Source organism: Megalops cyprinoides, chromosome 6 (genome assembly GCF_013368585.1).
Source record: "Megalops cyprinoides isolate fMegCyp1 chromosome 6, fMegCyp1.pri, whole genome shotgun sequence".
NCBI classification, from domain to species: Eukaryota; Metazoa; Chordata; class Actinopteri; order Elopiformes; family Megalopidae; genus Megalops; species Megalops cyprinoides.
The window spans coordinates 26,963,450-26,990,721 of NC_050588.1; the positions used below are offsets into that span (position 1 = coordinate 26,963,450).

General features: G+C 42.3%; 1 protein-coding gene across 9 annotated transcripts in view; it reads left to right on the plus strand.

Moving 5' to 3' along the window:
* iqsec1b (IQ motif and Sec7 domain ArfGEF 1b) overlaps positions 1-27,272 on the plus strand; it is a 178,684-nt gene that overhangs the window by 128,493 nt on the left and 22,919 nt on the right. Inside the window, exon 1 of one of the 9 annotated variants that reach the window (XM_036530239.1) lies at positions 5,001-5,090. The exons of 7 other annotated variants lie outside the window; for them this stretch is intronic. Coding sequence is in view for 1 of the 2 variants with exons in the window: in XM_036530233.1 (XP_036386126.1) it covers positions 17,495-17,565 (71 nt within the window). In the remaining variant the exon portion in view is untranslated. Of the gene's footprint in view, positions 1-5,000; positions 5,091-17,332; positions 17,566-27,272 lie in introns of those variants that run through there. One more of the 9 variants, XM_036530233.1, reaches the window with a different exon arrangement.

Genomic DNA, 27,272 nt, shown 5'->3' on the forward strand with positions numbered 1-27,272 from the left:
TGAACATTTGTTGTTATCGTGTTTCTGAAAGCATCTAGCATGCTGAAATGAGGCGACTGTAACGTTAGGCTACATCAAACGCTTACTGATGGCACAGGGGCTCAAAATTGCTTTTGTCTTTGGTTTGTGTGAGAGGATTAAGCAGGAATGTTTACTGCTGTCTGTTCCTTTGCAAAGGCTGTTGTTACTGACAGCAGGGCTCTCTGAGGCCTGCAGCATATGTCCAAAAACATGGTCTGTACAAAAATGTTCTCCCCTCTTCTCCCCTGTCCACAGCAATTACTGCAACAATTATTGCAATTTAGAACACAGTACTGTAGGGAACAGTATTTTCAGTAAGTTTCAAAAGTGCATGCCACGATGCTGAGTCCTGAAGCGTCACACACAATTTTGAATGTGTGGCAGTGTAGCATGATGTTGAGGAGTAGACCTTGTAACCGAAAGGTTGCTGGTTTGATTCCCTGCTGGGGCATTGCTTTTGTACCCTTGGGCAAGGTACTTAACCCAGAATTTCCTCCATAAACATCCAGCTGAAAAAATGGGTAACATATAAAACATTGTAACCTATGTAAGTACTCTGGATAAGAGGATCTGATAAATGCCAATGTAGTAATGTAATGTTTAAATTCCGTGCCATAGGCCCTCTGTGACCATTCATAGGACCTTTATATAATAATATAACTGAGAGACAAACATCTGTCTGCAATATTTCCATCTGAAGCTGGTTTTACATCAGGGTTCATTTAATGTTAAAAAGTAATTCGTGTAATTAAAGCCTGAAGGATTATACCAAAAAATCCAGAATATGTAGATTAATATTCATGTATCCCATTGCCAAAAGTTCCCTATTTTGCCCCACGCGAATATAAACGTTGGGTGGAATTCTTTATTAGTCATCTCCTGGGTTTTTCGTTTATCAGATGAGTCTACAGTGACTCACCCTACATTAAAATTAACCTTTAATGAACTGAATTCTCAGTTGTTTTCTAGCACGTTTCCTGTCCCACTGCCTGCATACACACTGTAGCACTGATGGAGAAATCTCTCAGGAAGGAAATGTGAAGGGTTCCTGCTCTTCGGCACAGAGCTTCACAGTGACGGAAAGGTGGTTTGACATTTAGCTCCGCCTTTGACAGACACATTGGTGGATAAGCCGCAGGTTGGAAGTTCCACAGGGCCACCCTTGGCTGAATTGCAGAGCTGCCGTACATTGGGGTCAAGACTCATGGCAACAATGTGCGGCTCAGAGTTCTTGTGGTTATTGGCTCATGGTACGTGTCAAATTCATAGCTGTCAGGTGAAAGCTTGTGGTCTCGGTGTTAGGCGGTACATTGATCTGAAAACTCTATTCTTGACACCAGGCAAGTTATGATGCATAGATGCTGCCATTTCTGAATCCATTCTGACCATGAGCTGACCTGGCTATCTCTGGCCTCAGAATCATCCCCAAAAGTTGATTGGCTATCAAGTCACTTTGATTGATTTGACCTGCCTTGTTTCCCCAGGTTATCAGTGTTAAAATGAGGTCTCAGCTGACCTTCCTGGATAAGTAAAAGCTAAATTAAAAATTTTAAATTCCATCTTCACTCAAATTCAAATTCATTCAAAAGTGACTGTTGAAGTAACGGTTGACTGCTGAGATTGTGTTGAGTGTGTTTATCTCACTATATTGTAGTTTTACATCATGATGAAAAGTCTGCTTTATATAGCAAGTATAGGTGTTGCTGTGATGAATTTTGGATTGTTAGGTGTATTTTTATTGTATCTGTTTTAGTGGAGAATCATCATGGGTGTGCATCTTAAAAGCATATGAAATAAAGCAATTATGATGATGTAGTTACGCAATTATTTACTTCTGCGTGGAAGTTTTTTCCTAGTTGAACATAGTAAATGTGTTGTCCCAGGCATTACATGGCCTAAACAGTTGCATGATTGTTCAGTGGAGTAAAGGCACATTGTGAGATGCTTCAGTAAATAATGAGACCTTTACATTTGGAGTCTAAAGCTTTTCCCAAAGGCAACACATCAGGCCGCTGCTTTCACAGTGGACCTGCTGTTCTCAGACCCCTGCCAAGGAAAACTGGATTCTGACAACTTACTTTCCAGCACGCAGGCCTGGAAAAGCTGGTTTCCTGCTGGCAAGCCTGGCACAGAGGCCCAGGGTCCCGCCTGTGGAGGTTGTTTGTGGAGTGTGAGTCTCACTCGCTGGGCGTTCCTCTACCCTCCAGCTCTGATTAGCGCATCCTGGCAGGGGGTGGAGGAAAAGCAGGCCTAATCGAGGAGTTTAAATAATTAGACGTAGGAGGAAACTGATTTGTTGGCCAAGGGAAACACCCATGTCATTTTGCACTCTTTGTGGTAGCTTAACAGGGTGTGGCTTTGTTTTCAAATGATGTCGATTGGTTGTCAGGTGAAAGCAAACTACAGTGTTTTCGAGAATGATGTTTAAAGTTGTCAGGGTCTTTAGTTGATTGAATGCTCATTTATTCCTTCATATATTTGAAATGGTCTGAAACTGCATTAAAGGCTCATGAAGTAGCTGCGAAGTATTGAATTGAAGCATGACGTTTGCCAGCACCCATATCAACCAGGAAAACTGTAATACCTCCAACAAAGACAAATGTTTTACTAGACCTAACAATGCAGGTGTCATATTTCACCAGCTCATTAATGCACTGTTGCCACACCTTTCTGAGTAGAAGAACAGTCAAATGAACCTAATGATGCAGGTGTCGTCTTTCACTACCTCATTAAAGCACTGTTGCCACGCCTTTCTGAATCCACAATCCTTGGTGGTGTGCGGAAGGTCATTAACAGTCAAGTTGATTGGCCGGTAGCTGAGCCCAGCACCTCTGCAATGCTGGGTGGACATCTGTAACAGATGAATTGTGTGCCAAATGTGTTGTTGACAGTTGCTTATTTACATCATCCATGCTGTCTCTAACGTAATGCTGATTATCAGCGCAGTTAGGGTTAAGTAGCCCACACACATGTGACCGTGTTTGAGACTTATTCCAGATTTACTGCGGGGATAGAGCTCTGCTCTGTAATCTGTTTTTCTCCTCCACTGGGAGCATGCACATATTTTCTGCACACAGTCAACCTAATTGGTGTTCGGCCGTAGTGTTTTCCATTACTCTGTATGCAGTAACGGCTCTGCAGCTCAGACTTGGGGCTTCCAGTTTTTTGGACTCTGAACAGAGGGATTGCGCTGTAGTCTTTGTCATGGGAATGAGCAATGGGATCGTTATGTTGTTTGGGTTAGATGAACAGAGGGACAAGTTAGTCACTGCTGGGCCATTTGTTAACAAGATGGTAAGTGAAAGCACATGCCTGGTTTTTTCACTACATCTGTTCCACGCTCCGACTATAATTGGGCTTCTCGTAACGCAACGTTGACTCTCAAAAAGTTGAGCGAGTTGAGAAATGGGGCCACATAACCTTTGCCGTGGAATCCTCAGCAGTCCTCTGTCTAAAATGGAAGAAAGGCCATTCTGAGTTCAATAATACTTTCTATCTTAGCGTATGTTTTTTTTTTTTTTTCTCTTTTAAAGATCTGAAAGACATTTAATTTAAATGGCAATGTTATTGGTTGCAGTTGTGCATGGAATATGTTGGAGTTTGGTGACTGAGGAGGATGATAGCGCATGGGGGGATATGGGGAGATGAAGAGCAGCAGATGGCTGCTGTGGAGTGCAAGCCTTCTGCCGGGGGGCATGCGTGCATAATCTGAGGTGTGTTATTATTGAGGCAGGACATGTGACCTTGTCCATGAGGTAAATTAACAGCCTCGGGGAAGGGAAGGCCCGGGTTGAGGAGTGTTGCTGCATGTCCGTTGTGTCAGCATCGGCAGGCTGATTCAGGCAGCAGCAGTAAAGCTGGCCGCTTGAAAGATGCTGAGATGCGCTGTTCGGAATTACAGCCCTCCAGCCTCTATTACAGTTTTTTCCATTAAAAATAAAATATTGTGCTAAATCATTTCCTGATTCATGGGGTTGGTGTTCCCCATGATCTTGATCTTTTCCAAAAAACACATTTTGGTGCACTCTGCCTTGCTTTACTTAACTCCAGACTGGTTCAGCTTTCCTAATCGAATGATAAAGAGGAGTCCTATCTATCTTTTTAAGAGAAAGAGGTATGATAGGAAGGTGTTGAGGTGCTGAAGTCAGACAGCTCATCATTTGATTTCTGTTTTATATGTCCTTCATAAATAAAATTGGCTGAAAGGGGATTTCAGAATTCCTGTCCTTTTCTTTCCAAGAAACTGTACATATTTCTCCTCTGTCTTCCTGAAAAACAATCTCTCTTCTTTCCTTCCTGGAATACCTCTCGTGACATCCTCCCTTAAAATTCCTGAATATTGTGTATTTTGCTGACTAGCTTTCTGTCCCTGTTTTACTGGGAAAGGAAATGTAGAAATGCTCTCTCATTCCAGTGTTTTGAAGAACAGCTTGCTCAGTACATCTGCCCAAGGCTAATACAGGTCTTTCAAACCAGACAGGCCAGGACACTTTTGAATGCTCTTCATTTTTGGGGCTGAGACTTCAGTTAAAGTAAGAGGAAAGCCTTTAATGGTAAATGTTGTTGATTATGCTGATATGCATTTTGTCTGAATTGCAACTCATGTGAAACAGTGCGGGGCATGTTTCACAATACGTTTCTGGGAAAGACTGGCACTTATCTTCATGTCAGTGTGTCACACCCATTTGCAACGGAAACATAAACTTCCTTGGTAACCATTACTATTGGGTTACTTACTGTCGCCTGACATGCGGCTTGTTTGCAATATGTGCCATTGGACATCTGAGATTTGCTACGTTTTGGAAAAAGAGAGAGGCTAACACCAGGGCAGGATTTCCTTTGACAAACGGGTGAACGCCTGACACTGCAAGTTGTCCAAACATCTGGCTGCTGTGAGCGCTCACCAGATTAGCGGTATTGTTATGCGAAGTGAAGGTCTTCGGGGCACACTGTATTCTCTGAAGAGCGTGCAGTAGAGGGGAGCACCGAAGCACCCCTGTGGCCCCGACGCTTTGTGTGGATGTCAGCCATCTTCCTCTTCAGCAGAGTCAGAAACACACCGAAACATGGTAAGCAGCCTGTCAGCAGGTTCTGTAGCACACCCAGCCATGGGGTCGCGTCTGACGCAGTGAAAACCACTCGTTCTGAGAAGCAGTTATTTCTCAGGGACTGAAGTCTGTTTCAGTCTCCTGTTTCAGTTTCCTTACTGGCTGTTAACATTTTTCATAAAGCTACACTTTGAAGCATAAAGGAAATTTTTGTTGAATTGGTGAAAGTGTTTATGATGACGTGAGGCTATTGGCCTTTTGTATTGATTACTGTGGCAACAGTTGAATACTTATGATGTTTTTTTTTTCTAGATAATTGTAAACTGCATTTCATTTGTCTGGGAATGTTTCATGTGTCTGAGACTCTTGCAGTTTGAGTTATTTCAGTTTTGTTGTATATTATGAAACTTCATGCATTTCACAATGAGTTACCAGATATTTTGAACAGTTTGCCATATTTAGAAACCTGAAGGTCAATTATTTTAGTTTAAATCCACCCCTTAGTCTGTAAGGGTTTTTTTTTGCTCTGGGCTTTGGCTGCCTTTCTCCATCTCTTGGAAAATTCAAGGAATTCCCAGACCAAGATGCAGATTTGGCTCAGATTTAACGTAGAGCCACTGAAGAGAGATCCTCTTAGCTAATCTGGCAGAGGGAAATGGGAAAGAGGCATTCAGTCAGTAGGCACATTGCATAACTAGCTGCAGAGAAAAGTGAAGCTTAGTGAAATACCTTTGGACACAGGCCCCCTTTAAAATAAACTTCCATCTTATAGCTCATGGATTTATATGGAATTCAGCGCTGGTTCCTCACGCCTACTCACTGCCCTCATAAAGATGGTTATTGACAGGTCCCAGATGTGAATTGTAATATGTGTGATGATGACAAATGATGCATGAGGTCGTGAATGAGGAATGATTGAGAAAATTGATTGTAAATATTTGCAAATAGAGCACGCTGTTTATAGACTCCAGTCCAAAGTCTAGTAGAGTGTAGCAACTCTAAATTTTATAATTGTGATTTTATTTTTAGGCCTTTGGTTTTCACAAAAAAAGGTGGCTGGCAGAGTCAGAGACCTTTTGGCAGAAACTGCCAATTGAATGTCAAGCATCATTTAGGTACATTATATTCAAATTTCATGGTGTGTTGTTTATTAATACTGCATAACTAGAGCTTCATTTTAAATGTCATCATAGAATATTGGTATTAATGTATGTGATGGGATTTTACTGATTTCCATGGACTGAAGGTACTTTGTGTACAGTATGTTACATGGATCATGAATCAGTATTTTGATTTTGATGAATGGTTATACTTATCTTCTATTGTGATGGAAGTCACTCTGGATTAGAGCATTTGCTAAATGCATGTAATGTAAATGTAATGATTTTAAAGTCAATATTTTAATGCAGTTATTTCAAGATTATTTCATTATTGGCACAGGTACAGTAGCCTATAGCTGGCTAAATTTTGTGCATCTGTAGTATCATGGAATCGTACAAAGTTAACTATTGATTCAGCGTGAGCCAGGAAGAAACTTTGCAAGGCATCTTACTGCTTAAAAACCAGTCTGTTGTGCTGAAAGCAGAAGTCATTGGGGATGGAGGAAATTGATTTACCTTCCTGTAACCCCTGGGTTCTTCTCTCTTGGAGACAGCGGCTAAGGGTGAGATATTAGTCCTGAGTGGTCAGAGGTCCCCTAGCAATACAGAAACTGAAAGCTGAAATCCTTATATTTGAAGGGAAAATCCAAGTCTCAGTCATGTCCTTATTGTGTTCTTTGTAGATGCCTAGCTGGGGAACTATGTGTTTAAGTTATGCAGAACTACTCACTAGTCTTTCCACTGTTGTGTTTCTCATGTTGTTGATGTTGTCACAACACAGTTTGTGGAAGTGACTCTTTTCTAGATATCAAATGAGTGTATTCAAGTATGGTTATTGCATCATATATACACACACAACTTTTTTTCATCATTATGCACATCAGTGAACATCAAGGCAAACTATTTAGTCTGTTTTATGATTTAAGATATACATGTTGAAATGCAATATGAAATATAATTACAAATGCTGTTTGTAAGACATCTTCAAGGTTTTCCTTTCAAACCTTTGAACAGTTTTTCCCCAAACTCAAGAAAATGACTTTGCCATCTGCTGGTGAAGTCATTATAGAGGCCTCCACTCTAAAATTTGCCACATGTGCAAGTAAAATTGATCATTTAAACTGGTGCACACTTCCAAAAGCCTGGATGGCTTGATGGCCCTCTCACTTTTGCACAGTAGGTTATTAAAGAGTTATGTACAGTCATCTCATTTTCTCAAAGCCCTCAAAAATGCAACAGAAATGAAAGGGTGAAATATATTTCATTTCTGAGATTAAGTGTATTTTAGCCCAAATCACATTCTAATCTGTTGGGCTGAATGGAAGAAAAACCTATTAGAGTGGCTTTGTTCCAACAAAAAATTGTGTTGAACTTGTAATTTCAAGGGAACAAAATATCTAAATCTCCAACCCATATTTATACTTTAACTTTATTTAACTGCAAGTTAGTATTCATGCTGTATATGTATAGCACTGCTCATTTTGGGAATGAACAGTAAGTTGGATATGGGTGGCACCTACACCCATATCTAACTTACACCCGTATCTCTACACCCTGTGTTCTCTCATGAACTAAAAGCCTTATTCTAGGTTTGATATTAGAGGCAGAATTCATGCCCTCATATTTTACTATGAGCTTGAATTGAGTGAGCAGACTGTTCCACAGGTCAAGTGGCTAATTTGTTATCTGATCATGAGGGTTTGGAGCTCCAGGTTTCATTTCTGCTCTCGTATAAAAGCTGCCTTAGTTGAATGTTGTGTCACCAAGGCTGGGCATGTTTTATTTATATGAACGCCTACCATGACTAAGCTTGCACAAAATGGAAGTCTTATTTGGTCTCGTCTAAATATATTTGCTGGCTGTCCACGGGGGCAGTTCTTCCTGTGAGCTAAGAGACAGTCTATTTTCACTGTTTTGTCAAACACCCCCTTACAGGGAAATAGTACAGTTTTTTGAAGTTGTGAAGAAAACATTGTCACAAGTCAGTATTGCCGAACTGGAGCTTTGATTTACAGGTGAACCATGAACGGATCCCTCCCTTCACCACAAAGTACAGTCTAACAGATCTAGACATAATACCTGCGTAGGGCAGCTCTGGATTTCAGCGTTTAAGCCTCCCACGGCAGAGGTGGAAAATATACAGCACGACAGGCACGAGAAAGGCAGCCTTTATACCCAGAGCCAACATAAACAGTGCCCTGAGCTGGTGCAGACGGCAGGACTGGGAGGTGCCCTGTGACACTCAATAGCCCCAGTGTCTCTGTTCTGTGCTGCGAGGCCTCATACTCACAGTGGGACGCGCGCAGAAGGGAACGGATTGTATCGATGCAGGCAGAAGCACCGTTATCGCAGATACCTAATCAAGAGCGAGGGCAGAACGAGACTCCTGCCTGCGACTGAACAGTTTTGTGGGGAGGCACGTCAGGCTCCAGTGTGTGGTCTCAGAGCTGGGCCTGAGCCAGGGGGAGGCGTTAGAGGGGCTTTGACAGAGCCCAGAAGGCCTGGGACGGTAGGTTCTCCTCTCTCATTTCTCTGCCTCTGGACTGCTTTGTTGTCACTAGTTCTGCTTACTGCTGAAGTCTTCACAGACTCTCTGGTCTCTTTTGGCATCTCCAGGCTGTTTGTTCCGTTTAAATACCAGACTGTTCACAGGCTTAGTGCATGCAGCTGCAAAATAATACTTTCTTTCTTAGGTTAAGTTCTAGTTGTGTGAAGTTTTTGAAATTGTAGTGTGAATAGTTACTGATTACTGATTACAGTTAAAATAATTGATCCATTTAAATATTTAAAAGAAACAAATACAGTAGTGAGTTAAATGTGATAAGTACTATATATTTACCTACAGTAGTTGCTTGGTAATGAAATGACTGATCTTAACTGTGGGCTTCACCTTGAGGTGCCACCTGACAACATTTAGCCCTTTGGTGTATGGATTGTGATGTGGGATTAATTCATGAGTCGCTCGCTTTGGTGCTGTGAGACTAAACAGCAGCAGCAGCGGCGTGCTGGTGAATCAGCTTTGGTGCATTTCTCAGCCCCCTGGTGCTGGCTGCTGCTCTCACAGTTAGCTCAAGGACACTGGCATCATTCTCCATGCCTCGCTTAAAAGTCATCTAATGTCTGGATCACTTTATGTCATTGTTGTTTGGCTGCTATAGTCAGAATACCTTCTGTGAAAAGGCCATTGGCAGGTACAGTTGTATTGCAGTGCCACTAAAATAATTTTTACTGTACACTACACAGATTAATGTATATGGAAATATTTATGTGAAAATTATTTGTATCTATTTCTCTGGAAATGACAACATGACATGCATTTGGAGATACAGTCTTTTTGAAACGTGACATATGATATTCACTTTTTCAAAATTCCAGTGAAAAATTTGGCCTGCTTAAGTTTCTTTCTGTCTCACTCCAGCTATAGTGGCCATGAGTGAAACAGGCCCTCAAGCACCATTTAATGTGCTTTCAGTTGTCCTCTCTCTGCATCTGCCTCTCTCTCTGTCTCTCTGTTGGTTTCTCTCTCTCTCTCTATCTCTGCATCTTTTATCCTTTTATAATATGCTCAGTGATACCTCTCATGCAGAGTAATGACAGTCTGTAATGGTTCAGATCTGGGAGCTCAGTCCTCCTCATTTCCATTAATAAAACAACCTTGAGAAAAAAAAATGAGATTGGTATCATGTCAGCTCCTCTAAGCCGTTGATACAGGTTGCTTGATTTCACTGCGATAGGTATAATGAGATGGCGTGGTGCAGGGTAGGATATGTCAGTCAGAGAGGAGAGAGGTGAGGCTCAGTGCTGACCCGCCCCTGTGAGAGGCGGGGGGGGAGTGACCGCAGGGGTGGAGTGATCTGGCATCCAGTGGAATGCCTCCTGCGCTGAACTCCAGGCGTCAAAGAGGTTTGTCTTTCCTCCCATTGAAATGAATGATCAGATTGCGTAACAGCTGAGCGACACATACCACCCACTATAGGCCGAATGCCAGCACCTGATCACTTCCACGCTGCATATCTTTCCCGAAGGGGGTCATGGTTCCTCTGGGGTGACTGAGAAGAAGCATTGGATGACCGCCATGCAGCTTTTGACCAATAGATGGCACCCTCCCCCCTGATGCACCAGCAGGCTGCCCCAGGGACAGCTGAGGCAAATACAGCGAACATGAGGCCCAACTTGCCCTCTGTTTATTTATAATCTCTATGGTCACATTGAGGCTGTGACCGAATGGAGTGATCTGAGCATGCTCAGCAGGAATGGCTCATGCATAGTGCTGGATCTTCTATTTCAGGGTAGCATGAGTAAACAGCAGGACAGTTTTACGCCTACTTAAAACTCATTCTAACAAAGTTAAAAAAAAATGCTTACAGACATTTACATTTTGTTTATTAGATTTGGATTTTCAGATTTTGATTTATTTATTTCATCCGTATATTTGTTTTGAAGTGAAACAGAAGTACAGAAATCCCAGAAGTACCGGGATTCCAATATTTAGTCTAGAACAAAGTACTCCCCAAACCCAGCAGATGAAAGAGATGGGGGAGTGCACCTGCAGTTTCCTGTTCCTCTGTGGGGCTCCCCCAGATTCATGCATGGTGAACTGTTGTTGTAAGCTCCCATGAGAAGAGGAGTCAAGCACAAGCGGTTTGAGCCATGGTTCCTCCTGCTACTCATCATACACACTGAAATGGGTTAGCAGTGGTACAGGATGTTCAACATCTTGAGAGGGACTCCAGAAAAATTATCCTGACTTCTTGTCTGTTTCCTAATGATGGATTTCAGGCAGCTGTTCGTGCCTGCTGCTCTGACTGTCTGAAGAGATGGCTACTAAGTATGTCTATTAAATATAAACTTGTGGCTTTAACGTAGCGCCTATAAATGTAAATTAAAAAGTCATAACAAATGTATACAGCTGGTATTTTTGAAAGCAGTGAACAAATGCAACACTGTTATCATGGAACAACACTGGAATATGGAATGGAATATGCACATGACTACTGCTCTGCGCATACCAGCATGTTTAAAGTAACAATGGTATGCACACAGAACAGATATCATGAGCTAATAATGTTTAGGTGGCCATGATATTCACAACATCTGTAGTGTGGTAATACGAATCTTTTCTCTCCCTGCAGGTCATTACAGACTAGAAAAATAACACTTCAAACATTTAGTTAACGGTGTACTGCATTGAATTTTTATTGCCTTTTTATTGTGCAATAAAAATATGTCCTGATAAAGACGTTTTGAATGAATTGACCCACTGAAGTAGAGCATAAGGATTTTGATGGTGCAGTAGAGGATGCTGACTTCAGGCCCTGAATCACTAGCTGCACCTGGTGCCCAGGACTTTGTCTGGACTGACCGCTCATTGGGTCCATTACTTACTGCTTTGACTGGACAAGGCCCCTGATCTATCCTTGGGCTATATTTAGCTTTGTGGTCAATACTGGGCTTTGCTTTAATTGCAAAGGGACTGTACCGGGGCTTGGAGCAGACCTCTGGAAATCGGATATAGGAAGAGCTACAGCTGGGGGCTTAGCATAGATAAGCTGGGGGTTACACATTGCTGGACCCCTTTAGGAGAGTTGTAACCACAACACATACTATTCTAAAAACGTGAGTTATTTTACTTCTGCAAAATGTTCTTGTAGTGATGTGTGTAAAGCATGAGCTGTTTTCTCGTGTTATTGATGGTGTGGCTGTCCTTTCCTGCACAGAGTGTTATAGCGCTCTCTGCTGGCAGCAGGGTTAATCTCCCTCCCCCCCCCCCCCCCCCCCCATTCTATAGCCTGCAAGATTCTGGGACATGCAGCACACAGGGCACGCGTGGATGGGATTAGGGTCCTGGACCAAAGCCAAACCAATTCAGCTCCCTCCCCCCACTGATCCATGGCAGGGGTATGGGTGCTTGAGCGCAAACTCTGCCAGGGATTTGGGTTTTATGTTTAGTTCCTTTTTCATGCAGGAATTATTTTTGATTTTTTGACACATGGCAAACAAGGAGTAATCTCCATCACTGAATACTGAATAAAACATTTCTCTTAGTAGTAATGGTGCAGTCATATTAGTGCATCTACATATACCCGTATCTCTTAGATACAGCACAGAGTCATGGAAACCCAGCCTTTGTAGCCTCAGCAAATGTACAGCCAATCCCTCTGTTGATTTAAGGAAATGACTGATATTTGCTGACATAGGCTAAAGCAGTAGTTCTAGTAGCAAGGTTAATGGCTTCAGCACTCTCTAGCAGTCCATTGTTGATCGATTGTGTTTAAACACCGAGGTCCGCTATTTCTCTATGCTAATTTCTTGAATAATGACCAAAATTGAAGAGAAGCATTAAAAACAGTAGGTGGTGGCTGGAGTGTTCAAGTGCACCATCGCCTACTGCTATAATGGGTCTAAATTACTGCTCTCCAGCCCTGGGCAGACTCTGGAGGAGGTTTAAGTCCCTGTTATGTGCTAGTGGCAGGTGGGTTAGGGCTTCTCAATTATGCCATAGCTGCAAGCCCTGGCTTGCACAGGTTCCATAAAAAGATCCCCACTAAGTGCAGCTGGCTGGCTGATCATTTGTAACAATTGTGTTTTGAGAATGGAAAACCAACAAAACCCTTTTATTTCATCCTTTGACTTAAACTTCAGTCTTTCAGTGCACTGAAATTTTACTGCGACAGATCTTGCTTTTGCCTAGTCCAGCGGAATTTACATTTACTATAATAAAGTTGATTCATTTTATTTTTAACTATTACACATGACAACCTGATTCTCAAGAGGACACTATCATGTGAGATCTCATAAATACAGAAGTGGATAGCGACAGATAGTGGGTGTGTTAAGAACATTATCTAGATTATTTAGTTAACTTAAAAGTAAATTTTACATCAGTTTGCTTCAAAATCTGAGCACTATGTACACAAGTATTCTTGGTTTGACTTGCCTTTGATTTTTATCAGGTGTAGACAGAACTTCTGCATTATTCCGTAGCTAATAGCATCAGTTGAGAGGGCTCCATACTCAATATCAGAAAGCCTCTCCTATTAATGAAGTTAGTTTTGACAATCCACCGTTCCTAGAGGCAACACATCTGTTTCAATTTTGAGGGCAAGCTCTGATGTGGAAATTTTGCATGTTATTCTCAAGGTTTTACTTGTAAATCTTATCTCTTCCTAGTTTCAAGATCCCTTTTAATGTCCCCATTGCTCTAATGTCCCCATTGCTCTCAAAATTGAGGATGCTGGGACATAAACTCAGTTTGTCTGTCATTTAAAGGAATGTAGATTTCCAGGCATTAAAATGAAAAAGAAGAACAAGCCTTTAATGAGCTCCTCATTATTCACCATAATGGCCAGACGGCGACATTACAGCTGAAATAGCAGAAATTACAGCTTAATTCTGAAAGATAAAGCCTATTGTATCACATTATGACCTCACCCTAATCGCTTCCAGACTCAGTACCGTGGATTTCAGTGTAAACTTGCAGTCACTCTCTTTCCATCTAAAGTAAAACATGTGACCTGTTCCATTACATCACTAGCCTGATATGATTTACACTATAAGGTAAATAGAACTCTCTCTGAGGAGGTTGTACTGGGCTTAGGAAAGGAGTAACAGGAAGTCTGCTGCTTCAGATGAGCAGATTCAACACATCTGCCAGGAGGCCCTCTTTCTTTCTCTTTTCTTTTCTTCTTCACAGGAAAACATTAGAACGAGTGTTAATGCAACTTACAGATACTCAAGCCCAGACTCAAAATTTGATTCTGTTCAAAACACTGAACTTAGACACAACTTTGAGTCATATGATACCATTGTGAAACTGCACAAAATCCACAAAAATGTGAGTATTTTTATCAGTTAGAGGACAGCAAAGCCAGATAATGACAAGTGCTCTGGCACTACTCTTTTCTTGTGGTTGAGAACAAAAGGAGACCTTGTGTATTGAGGTCATCAGAAGGGGGTGTGTGAATACAGAGTAGGCCTCTGGTCCTCGGAATTCCCGGCAGTGACCTCACTCTCCGGGGGTGGCCATGGAATCTTGAGGCGGGTGCTGTCACTTTGCTAGTGACAGCTGTGACCGATAGCAGGATTAGAGCAGGTAGACAGGCTTCAGGCTCAGTAAGGAGACACAGAGGCAGAGAAAGCATATCGGTTCACTTTCCTGTCTGTCATTATTCAGAACTGAGACAAGTGTTTGACAGGTGGCTCACAGGGCCTTCGATAATGCAATTTTCTAAAACTGCTGTTCCTCTCATTCAATTATAAGACTCAAATGACTCTGTTTTTACTTTGACTTAACCAGACATTATCTTTTTCCATTCAGATGTACAAATGCATCACTGAAAAGGCTGTTGAAATCAATAAAATATTTTTTTAAAATTCTCTTTGGATAACTCAGTACAAAAAAAATAAAGACATCTCTCGCAAACGCAGAGGATCAAATAACCCTTTATATGACGTACAGCTTCCTGCTCTCAATAGGTTCACAGAAAGGAGTCTTAATAGTACACACCCTGGACAGGTGGCAAGCCGGCAACACTGAATTTAACACAGAATGTGAGAAAAGTTGCTTTGTCTTTGGCTCTGCTGCTGTCTCAAATTAGCATCTTGTTCTGCAGGCTGGTGGGTGAGAGGTGTTTGCCTTCTCTCTGACAGAAAGCGCATCAGGCCTTTCACTCCTTAATGCTTTTAGCATTAGCCACATTAAAAGATTCTAAGCCATCGGTAATGCACCCTGTCAGGCAGCTTACAAAGGCAATAAGGTACTGTGACGCTGGTTATTAATGGCCTTCACACCACCGCCTGCTGATGAATTTGGTGTGATGTGAGAGCGTGTCTTTCTCCAACATAAAGAAGAGAGGGACAGAAGAACACAGATACCTTAGAATGAAAAACAGTAATAACACAATTCTTATGCTGCTTTTTTTCTGTCGTGAGGCATTCATCCTGATAATCTCAGGGTGTTCACAGTAACAAGGGATCTAAGATGGTTGGTACCCTCTTGTCTTTTTACACTTGTGATTCTGCCAACCAGAAACTGTACTGACAATTTAGGATTTATTGCAAATTACCTAGTTTTGCATGTGCCATAGATTATTGTGTTCAATGACTGCATATCTGTCAGGTGGTATAATACTAAAGGCTTTATCCAGTGTTCCTCTCTTGTCGTTGTGTGAATGTGGCTCTCCTGGGGTCAGAGTAAGAAGCCAGAGATTGACAGCTGTAAATTCCACAGACAGCGAAGACAAAGTGTTCTTATTGGCACCATGGACGTGAATAGAGATTAGTTAATCTCAAAGCATGTCTGACAGCGCTGAAGTACTCTGTCATTGTATGTTACATTTAGGCCACTTTAGTCTAACCACAATGCACTCTGTCCTTGGCCTTGAGTCACAAGTTTTATGTTTTGCAGTGCATAACATTTTAGTCACAGTCAAACGTGTCATTTTTGCACAAAATGTAAAAAAGTAAAGCTTGCTTCAATTTATTACTCTGTGCAGTCAAGTTAAATTGAGACCTCAGGATGTTTTCTTTATCAAATGCCAAAGGCACTGGGTGCTGTGTTGAAGCATTAAGTTTATTTCTTGGCAGCTGGAGAATTAAGGCCTAGTTTCCACTCATCCAGGGAATGCTGGTTGTGTTAGTCAGTACAGAAAGCTAAATACAACCCCATAGCTGCTCAGGGCTTGCAGTATGGCAGGTGATGGCTAAGTATATAAGTTGAGTTGTAAATAAAACGATTCACAGTGCAGCTGCTCTGTTCTGTGGACGCAGGGATGAAGGGGACCAAAATAACCTCAGCTGGCCACGAGCGAGTGGACATCTGCTGAAATTGGTCCCATGATGCCTCTAACTCTAGGAGAGTACAGATGTGGAAACGTGTGTCGTGTGGATGGGTTCCTTTTTGCTCATATCTGCCCGGCTATGCAGTCAGATGTTTGAAGTTTCAGATGAAAAGGGACAGAGGAAATGATGGGGTTCTCCCCCAGGGAAAGGTCCAGGCTTCTAATTAGAGGACATCATCACCTCCATCTTCAGACATGCACTGGTGATTGGTCACCTCATAAACTCTTGCCATCTGGGAATTATTTTCTTTATTTCCTCTGCAATCCCTCATTATCGCCTAAGTGCCCATTGGAAGGGCAGTTTGGCCAAACCCCCACTGTGCCTGGGGTAATTACGTGTTCAGCTAAGTATCGCCCCCTTTTTCTGCACAAGCGTGATAGGATCTCCGTCATGGTCGACCGCCGCCCGTTGTTTGGAGAATGATGTAATTATGGGGAAATGCGTAAGCCGCTTTCCCGCCCTCATTATGTAAGGAAGTGGGAGGGGGAAGGCATCCCAAATTTTAGGGAAAAAGATTGTGAGATGTGAATCAGATGTCCACTAGAAATCATTACTTTACTTTTCACTTGTGAACGACTACATATGTAAGTGAATATGTGCAAATTGTACTAGTACAAGATTTGATCCTGTTACTATGTAGCATTTTGCTGGAGCGATATGGCCTCACTGCCAGCGGAAGCGGTGCCCCAGCTGAAAAGGGATACTGTGGCTTTAAGAGGACCCGCGCGCATAATCTGCCAGTAAATGGAGAGTCCAATATTTGGTCCTGTCACGAAAGCACATGCCGCTGCCTTCTTTAAGTCTCCAGCAGGGAGAGTGAGAGTGAGACGGAGGGACGGCAGCTCCTATTTCCGCAGGACTATAGGAGCTGCACATGGAAGTGAGGAAGAGCAGCTGAGCTGTGGCAAAGATTGGATTCTTCTCCCGCGCCTCAGAGCCTCCATCCTGAAGGAGTCTATTATTAGTGGTGCTTTCCCCCCCACTGCTTAGAGAAGGCTTCTCAGTCACATTCCTGCATGTCCCGACAGTGGTCTGTTCTCAGATGCCATCTCCCGCGACCACACACCCCTGTTCTCCCTGTGGAAAAGGTTTTCCATCCATCCTGCGCGGTGAATTAGACTGACCAGAGCCTCCTCAGCGCGGATCATTTGTATTCCCTCCGTCGCATGCTTTGTGTAGAGCTGGAGGAATTCCCTCCCCTTCTCTCCACGGCTCCAGTTAGCACACACCCCCACCCCCCACCCCCACTCTCCCCCTGCCCCCGCCCCCCTCTAGCTGGCTGCAGCCTCGAGATCCGGGAGGAGAAGGGTGTTTGCGAGCGGAGTCTGTGGCGGTAGTGGTGGCGGCGTCGCGCGCCTGCTTGGACTGGAACAGCCTCCCCTGCTCCTGCCACTCATCCATCCCCCCTGTCGCTCTGGCAGTGAGCAGAGCTCTGTGGCCAAAGGGCTGGGCAATGGTAACATTTTGGGGCGATCGGGGATCAACATGTGGTGTTTGCACTGTACCTCCGAGAAGACGCAGTCCCTCCTGGAGCTGGAGCTGGAGCTGGACAGCTGGTAAGGCAGCACAGTGCTTCCAGCACGGGCGTGTGTGTGTGTATGCATGCGCGTTTGTGTGTGTGCGTGCTGCTGTTCTGTAAAGCACAGGGAGTGAGAGAGAGCTGTCAGGTGAGACAGACTGTTGCTGTAGACCATCATAAGGGCAGTGTGTGGTAAACACAGGGATTGGCTCAGTCGCTGCGAGTTGTGTGTAGTACGTTCTTGCTACGCTAAGGTACCTCGTGCTCTGGCCACCGCTGCCAGGTAGAGTGCAGTGAGAGGGCTCACTTTACCTTTTTACCTCACAGTTACCAATACACATTACTTTTCTATTTCAGTAAAAATCATGGAAGATTATATGTCTGCCTTGATCTCCTTTATGATTATAACTGTGTAGGGTGTTTCCTTTCAATCTGTTGGAAAGGGCAGGTACAGATTTTCTAGACAATATCAGATTCATTGTTCTGTCAAATCAGTCACAGGGTATTTGCTGTAAATTGTATTATGTTCTGGATAATTGTGTTTTATATTTGTATACAGTGTATCCATTGAAGGAAGCATCTGTATACTGTTTTATTAAATATTATTTTTAATGAATTATATGGCTTGGAGTCCATTTTGTATACAAGATTTTGGAAATTTTGATTCTGCCAGTGCTTTAGTATGTGGCTGAACCACATCAGGTCCTGAAATTAAACTTTTGAGGAACATATATAGGAAATGCTAATTCCTTTTGTGCAATATGTACTGTATCTTTTTTATATTAAATCCATGCTCTGATGTATTGGGCACATTACTGATTGTGATGTAGCCATTGAGCAGCACTCATATTCTTTTGTGATAAAGTGTGATGCTTGAATATATGCAGTATAAATGCATTTTTAAATGAATGAATGATTTTTCAGTCAGGGGACCCCAGTTTCCTGGGGCCATAGGAAAATACGGAAGAAAAGGGGTTATTAATTACAGGGAAAATCGCTGTTTACCGTTATCAGACAGATGTGCGTAAATCGATAAGGTATTTATGTTACAAGGCCAGAGCTTATGGTGGCTTTAATAAAGAGAGTGCTTTGTTAAAGCTATGAATGCTTTATTTATGATGTCCAAGCATTTCCTGTTGTATCAATGGGGCTGGAGTTTTTCATGGTGCGTGCCATGCCTGTCAATAAAGTAAAGGCTCTGTTTATTGCTCACACCGTAATGCCCATTAACTCTTGATTAATCAACTCAGAGAGAAATTCAAAAAGCCATTCGGTAATTAAAAGCTCATTTCTGCAGAATGCAGACATTAGCTGCTAACTTACAGACCATATAAATTAATTAATACAAGCAACACAACAGAGAATCCAGATTGCTTACATTATTAATTGAATGATTACTGCAGTCACTTTAATGCTGATTAACAGTGCTGTGTGACTTGTGTTGACCATTTTGATTTTTATCTCGTTGACCTCAGTGCCAGACTATAGTTGCAAATGATGTTGGAAGTGTGCACCAAAATGTTACACAGTCCTCTCATTGATTGTGTGAGTTAACCTGAGCTTCGCCATTATATCATCCAGGGTTAATATACATCAGTGCATTTTGTCCATGTGACAGAAGATGAATCCAGTAGGGTTTCCCATCCTTCTAGGAGATCTGTCCAGACATTTTCCCCTCCTTCTACACTGTGTCTAGTGCAGCACTTTACCCAGAGAGGTATCCATTAAAATAGCTTGATATATGTTACTAGTAAGCAGTAAAGCTGTTAATGTGATGCTGACGTATTTCACTGCTTACTAGCCCAATGAGGAGACAATGCCATGGGAAGAGCCACAATGCTTTCAGAGTCTCAGCAGGTACCACTCCTCTCATCATGACCCAGACCAAAATGCTAATCAACCGCCTGCTCTTTATCACCCAAAGCAAATTGGAATTAGAGGGCTTCCTTGCCAGGGCCTCCACAAGGCCACAAGTGCCAAGACTGGCTGAGAAATAGCTTTAATTAACAGCTCCTAAACATGGCTTCAGCAAGGCTTGTGCCACCTTCCAATCAGTTTGTGACTTTACTTTGTGACCAACAAGAAATTTTTGTTGGTCCATATGCAGCAAACACATACCATCAATGAATGGTAATTTAGAGGCATTTTTATTTGGAAAGCATGGCTTTACATCAGTATTCTCAATAGCAGTTAATAAATTTGCACCACTTTGGTCAGTTGACTTCTCTGAACTGTGAAATGTGAATCCACACCGCACACTTTGAAAACTGGACCCATTGTAGTCATATTTATGTGCTCTGTAACTGGCCTCAGAGGGAGAGACATCTGGTTGGTCATGTTTTGTTGTGAAGTCCAGGGCACATGTGTTATCCCGCTTGTGGAGGTAGATGACAGGATCGTGCTGTGGGGGGTGGGCGCTCTCCTTGCGCCCGCTTGCCTTGCTTGGGCCTGCAACCAATTTGCAGGTTTGGTTGACAGATTTCCTGTGTGTGTTCCACCCCTGGCTTGGGGATTTTGGCTTCTTCCTGTCTGCCGGCAGAGTGCACTGAACCTCAGCACATTTTGTCAGGAGCCCAGGGGAGAGATGGTCAGAGAGACCACTCCCTGTCTCTCTCCCACCAATCACTCTCAGCTGGCAGACTGAGCCAGGCAGTCCAAACAGACATGGGGCCCAAAAGAGGCAGGCCGCCCTCATGAATCCAGGGTTGTTAACAGTGAGAAAACAGAGCTGCCAATCTCCTCTGAGACAAGGTTTTTACTGCTAGTTCCTAAAGTGAACATTTGTTGCTGGACCCAGAGCCAAATCACTACCATAATTTTAGTATTTTAGTAGCTGAAGATATTTACTATGTGAGAAGTTTAGGCAAAAGCAGTTAATTGCCAGAATACCATTTAATGACATGACAGGGTAATTTGTTGTCATTCAGTCCTTGATGAAAGAAAATGGCTTTCTAAGTTTTAAAAGCCTGTCTAGTCCTTTACTGAAAATTGATGAGCACTCAGATACAGTATACTCAACCCTGCCCATAAGGATGAATGTGCTGGAATGTGTTACAATGGGACATAATGCACATGTCCAATAAATGTGAAGTAGTTTCTGTATGTCACCAAGAAAGGACTTAAAATCTACTTTTAAAGTATCTACACTGCAGTATATTCTAAATGATCTCCATCTGGATTCTCCATAGTGGTTTTACCTCAAAGCACTACAACAGGCAAACTTTCATAGATTATAAAAATGTGTTTAACAGCCCCGTGTATATTAGTTATAGTTTTAAAGCAACAATGCAAACGTTAGACATTATCGCCATCTTTGAAAATGTCTGTGAGTGGAATGGTTCTCGTTGTGTGTTTAAAGACTTTGCCAATAGTTTCCAGACAGTTTATGCCTAAAATAATAGACAGGAGAGAACAGTGTATCATAAAAGAAAAATCATTTTTGAGAAGTTTAGAAAATATATTCTTATGATGTGTTCCTTGTGGTTTTCAGTCTGAGTCAACTGCAGTGCCATGTGGAAATTAGATAAAATGGCTCTTGCCCCAAGTTATTTGAACCTCCAAGCTTTGTACCTGCATGGCGCACAACCAACAGGGCTCTGCTCCAGATGAATGCCATATCATGCCATATCATGTCATGCACTGTAATTAATGCTGTGGTCTGTGTCTGTATGTAGTCTAGGTAAGTCATGATGCACTGTGCAGACTGGGACCCGAGCATAGCTGAATAAGCAAAAGAAAATTATATGCAAATATCATCATATAATTTATTGAACATTTCATTCCGTATAGTATTAAACAGTAACACAATCCCAAAAACATACACAGCTGTTACTGTTGAATTGGACCCTCCTACACAAAACCCTTTACGGACTGCCATTTCAAGCTCATTGAACTGAACTCACTGCTAGGTGGCTCTCTTCTAAACTCAAAACAAAGATTCCATTTCATGATCATGTCAGACATGATACTGAATATAATAATGTAGTGAACAAGTAATATTGTTAGTAGCTCCTGTATTGCACAGAGTCTGTGTCAGTTAGTCAAGGTAGCAGGTAAAGAAGCTGATGCATTTTTGCTGGTAACAGTTGAAAATAAAACAAAAGTATCTCAGACCTCATAGCACAAGCAGATTTATCAGTGTCCATTATAAGAGGCCTGTACTGCACCATAGAGACACACGGTGCATGGTCATGGAAAACATCCTCTTTAAACAGCGAACCCTGAGACCTTGCCCTTCCTCCACTCCTCTTCACTCTTCACTGGAGCTGGTAGCAGCTGCTCGCTTTTCCCACCCATCAAGAACAACTGAAGGAGAAACCCAATCTAGCAGAGCAGGGCTGCCCTTGGAACCCTTCCACCTGTCCCTTTACCCTGTCATTTCAATTAAGAGCCCTCCACCAAAGCGCGAGAGCCGCTGCCTTTTCCATCCTCAGAACCGCAATGCGAGTCCCCTCCCTGTCAAACCCGGGAAAAGAATCTGCTCTTCCAGTCTCCTGCTTTGCCTTTACAGTTATAGTTAAGTTTCAAACAACGAATGAAGTAAGTCTGTGTCTTCTGTCAGTTTGCCTATTGAAGTATTTAATAATCATTAATACTTCCTTTTTTTGTATTATTGTTATTACCATACATTTTAATAGGATTTCAGAGATGATTCATTTTCATGCAATCGGAGGAACATACGGCGCTTTAGAAGCTCTGGCATTCTATCCAGCTGTGAGTCATTGAGTCAATTGAGAACGACTTTGGTTGAAATTTTGGAATAGTGGGATCTTGCCATTGTGCTACTGGTGTTTTCTAGTTGAAAATGCAGTTTAAAACTATTTTAAAGCCTTGAACTGTTAAATATTATGGAAGGGAGTTGGACTTTATGGTGACAATAAAACGCAACAGGGAGGATTTTTCTTTTTATTAATTTGTTTTATAGTTTCTGTTTGTGAAGGGTGTAGTACGCTGCTAGGCTTGCTTGGGCTAGACTTAATCTCTTGCTGAAGGAGGGTGCATCTCCTGACTGAAATGAACAATACTAAGGAAAAAGAGGCAAAGTTTAACTGTGCCTGTAAACGTGCTCAGACAGACCTCGCTCCATTGAAACAATTTATCACGTTCCAATTAGATTTCTTGCGCGAATGCATACGTATTAGGGCATGTTCTTCAGTCGAGTTAACGGAGCCTTTCTTCTTTCATTTAATTAAACAGCTTACAATTTGCAGTTGCATTCAGATCCCCATAAAGTAGCTTGAGCCAGAAAATGAAATTGAAATCTGGGTCAGGGATCTGGCTGGGTGCTCCGTGCCTGCCGTCTGCAGGATGCGCACAAAGAGATACAGGAATCAGTGAGCGGAGGGCGTTGTTCTCTGCCACTGTCCCCTCCCCCTCTGTGATTGGCTGAGAGAGACAGCAGTGGAAAGCGAGGGGTGGGGACTGCAGCGTGCCATGTTGAGGACACAGCTAGCCCAGGGGAGGGGGAAAGAGCAGCAGTGCCTCAGCTCTGAGGGCATGTCAGCGTGAGCTCCGACATCTCAGCACACATATGTGCACCAGTGGCCCGACAGAAACTGCTGGGTGAGGGTGAATCAGTGGAAATCTGAGACACAGAAAGAGGTGCATTGATTCTCCTTTAAAGGAGATCCACTCGGATTAACATCCACTCCCTCTCTGTTTTGTTGACCTTCACTCTTGTTCTCGCCCATACATACAGTACTGAGCATGCACGCACACACACACACACACACACACACATTGTACACAGTAGCAGACCCTCTGTTCACATAGGCACACACTGACTGTGAAATCAATGGGGATTGCAAAATAAGCCTGTATCTGGAGTTTAACTTCAGGCATTGTGTTACCTTTCATTTTAATATGCTTCTTTTACAGTTTGACTCAGTGAGTCAGACTTACTATCAGAGAGAAACTTATCATCCTCAGAGGAGTTGTTGCGAGAAAAGCCAGAAAGTGGTGACTCTGTCTGAATTGATCTAGCACGTAGCCCAAACCGCATCTATGAACCCTCATTTCAGACATGTCACGCTACTTTGTTCAACCTTGACATATTTTGACACCGTGGAAGGTGCTTTTCAAGACTGTTACAATGACTGGCACACAAATCATTCTGTACATTTTCAAATGCTCATCCATCATCCTAGGAGGGACATTGGATGCACTTGATGCACAGACAGGCGGGGATTTAATATCTGTGTTCAGAAATCTGTGAAAACGCCAAATACTGAAATACTCATTGCCCCTGATTTTCAATAGAAGAAAAGGAACTTTTTTTTTCAGAAGAGGAAGCAATCAAATAGCCATAACCAGTGAGTTGTGCAATCTCAGGTGGCCCAGGAAGTAAAATAAGGAAAATTAGCTGCCATCAGTGTCAACTGAAGCACCCCTCTGTGTACCGCTTAAATTGTTCTCCTAATGCACAGTGATATGTGACGACGGGAAACAATTGTCTACTGAGTAATGTGCAACATGCCAGAGATGTGCTCAGGCTACTAAACACACAGGATACTAAGAAATATGGCTACGAGGTAACAGCAGTGAACAATGCCATACCGTGTCTTCTGCTGCAGCAGCAACAGAGGATACTCTAATATTTAATTATTTTTTGTGTTTTGCGCAAGAATAAATGCACAGTAATTGTGCAATTGCCATCTTGGAAATGACATTTTAACAGCATGAATGGTGTGCTTCTCACTTGGGCTTGGTACGTCGCTGTTGCTCTCGACAGATGGTTGGGGAGATGCATCTCAAGTGGGTTTATGTAAGGAGTGCAAAATTGACTCAGTGTCTGATGGGGTTGCAGTAATGTGGTCTTATATGTCGCTCTTCCAGAAACCAGTATCATCTGTGCTGTGCCTCTCTAGGGTGGCAATGTCTTCTTTTTAAAGTACGCACCTACTGGACAGACTCGAGTTTGGGAGTAACATATCAGTACAATGAGGTACAAACAGCATCACCAATATCCACCGTATGTGCCATTCTGCAGCTTCTGTTTCTTGGCATAATTTCCCACTTCACATGTTCAATTCTCAAAGGACTGTATTATGACAATATTGTAGATATGGAGTAAAGGTAATTCTGTTTGAATTGATGTGGCTGTGAAGGATATGTTGTGCTTGAATGAGATGAGAAGGATAACAGCTCTATACAGATCTGAAGAGTTTCCCAGGTTACCAGTTTCTTTGTTGTGTTTGGTTGCTGCTGGAAAGTGGCGTGCTATGAAATGTTTACACTGCACATCACAACTACTGTAAATATGTCATTCAAATTTGACATCTTACTGTATGGGCGCTTTTCTTTGTTATGGGAAATAAACACGACATTAGTTTCACTATGCTACAGTGTCAGCGAAACAAGGTGCAAATCGTCAACGCGTCTACTCTCTTTTGTGTGTCAGTAGATGGCCCTTGATCCCCTTTGCCTGGTGTGAATAAAGCCCCAGACAGACATTCAGCACCTAAGCTCTGGCATTTGCATGCAGCCCTCTGGGAATCCAGTGGCTTTATTTTTGGCAGGCTGTCAGTTTGCTGGCAACACTGTTAGATCTAAACTTGGCAGTCTGCTTTTGTTCATAGGGGAGGAGAGAAGGAGAATATGCTGCGTAGACGCTCTGGTGTAAAAGAGAAAAGAGGTGTTTCACCACAGTGGCCAGTAACACTGTGTTGCTGTCGCAAGGTGGTTGGCCATTCTCCAAGTGCACTGGACTTCTAACTGTGCCCTTAATGACCGTACATATGGTTGGCTGTCACAGAGATCTTATTTAGAATGCTGTTTTGATCAATGTCACTGTGTGAATATACACCACTGTCACCCTCTCGAGAAGACATGACTTTTCTCTTACTTCTACTTCTAATGCCTAACATTATTCTGGATAATGTTAGGCATGTCTGTCTGTGTTGTTCACCTGCATCATTGTTGTTAATACTGTTCCAATTCTTGATGATACAATCTTAAGAGTACCATGTGTTTGTGTAATCTTGTTCTCTTTTTTTTTTTGTTAAACTCAAGCAGTTTGTTTGGAATTGCCATAAATGCTCTCATCTCAATAGCACTGTGTGCTCTGCTGGGTGGTAATTCAGTTGATTAAAAGAACAGCATTTAATCAGTGAGGTTAATGGAATGGCGTTGTGCTGAAAGCCAGAGTGCGTGCGAGGCAGAATGAGGAGTGAATGGTTTATTAGTGGGTTATTTATGCCCCCTGAGGGAGGCCATCACCTCCTCTGCTCTGTACAGGGATGGTCAGCAGAGGAGGGGAGTTTAACAGCTGAGGGGTGGTCAGCAATCTCCAGGTACTTTCTGTGTAGAACAAAGAAGGTAAATTTTGCACAGCCGTGAAGTGACAGTCTAGAGGCGATACCACATTTTCACGAAAGTGGTATTCCAAAACCAGTATTCTACAAGTATGACTATTCTAGAAGTGCTTCTTTACTCACTAATTTGTATGATAGATACTTGGATGGACCTGTTAAAAAGTGTTTCACTATGTTTTGATGTATAATCTTCGCTGCAGTTTTTGTGAGGTTAAAATCAACTCAAAGATAGATACCTAGGTAAACAAAAGCAGAATTCATGATCCTAATGGTGCTTTCTCACATGTAAGAATTCTGTCAAAATAGCATGGGCCAAGAAATAAATGTTTTTGTTGTTGTTTTTTCATTGAACACTGTCCAAGTAGAAGAAAATTAGGCGTGTCATACCATATGCAAATAACCCACACGATTGGCAGTAACCCAACACTCTCAGAAATTTCAGTGGAGTCATGTCAAAAGGATTTGGATATAATTTAAATCCCTAAATATGGCATCATTCACACATATGGAAGTAATCTGGCTACCCCCCCTCCCCTAATTTCTATGGCTTTTTGCAATGGTGGAAAAATGGGTTTTGGCTCAATACTCATTTTGAATGCACATTGGCATCTACTCATATAACAACATGCCACGGAAACAGCACTATAGGTATTTGTCATTAGTGTTCAATAATTGCAATTAGTTCAGGTTGATCTATGCAGCAGTCTCAATGCAGTATACTTTGGTTCCTGGAAGGTATAATCACTCAGGTATCCATTGCTCTATGGTGCATTGTTCTTTGGACTTTCCTACCAGTCGCAGTGGCCTACAGGGTGTGGAGGAAGAGTTTAGACTTAAAGGAAACCCACAGATGTTAGCTGAGTGTGACACATTCATTTCTCAGGGCTTAAGGGAATATGAAACCGTTCAGCAGTTTACTTGAATTTGTATTGCAGATCGGGAAGGTAGGTTGTCTCATTAATATTCTATGCATTAATAAGCAGCATGTTGCTGCTGTGTAATCACTTCTGACATCTGATTTATGTTTGTTTGCTCTGTGGTCACAGAACCAGATGAGGTACAGCGGAGGCTTTAACAACTGCTTTCCTTTTCACGTGCAGAGAAATAGATCTTCCAGTGTTTCATCTGTGATTCACGTTTTGCTAAGCACGATAGCAGATTCTCAAAGTACTCATGTGCCTAGTAAGCAAAATGATTCGACAGTGAGCAGTTTCTGGGAGAAGAGTATAAAATGATAAATATACCTTATCTAGATAATCACAACAGAAGTCCTGAAGAAGTCAAGGAAAAGACAAAGTTGTACCTGTACAATAGTCAATGGCTCTAGTATGTTTTACATGTTGTTGTAATTTAATACTATGTCTATTCTTCTTTCAGGTATATTGTACAGTTCTTTGTTTTCTGTTGTTGCTATAAATATGGTTCCTTCCTT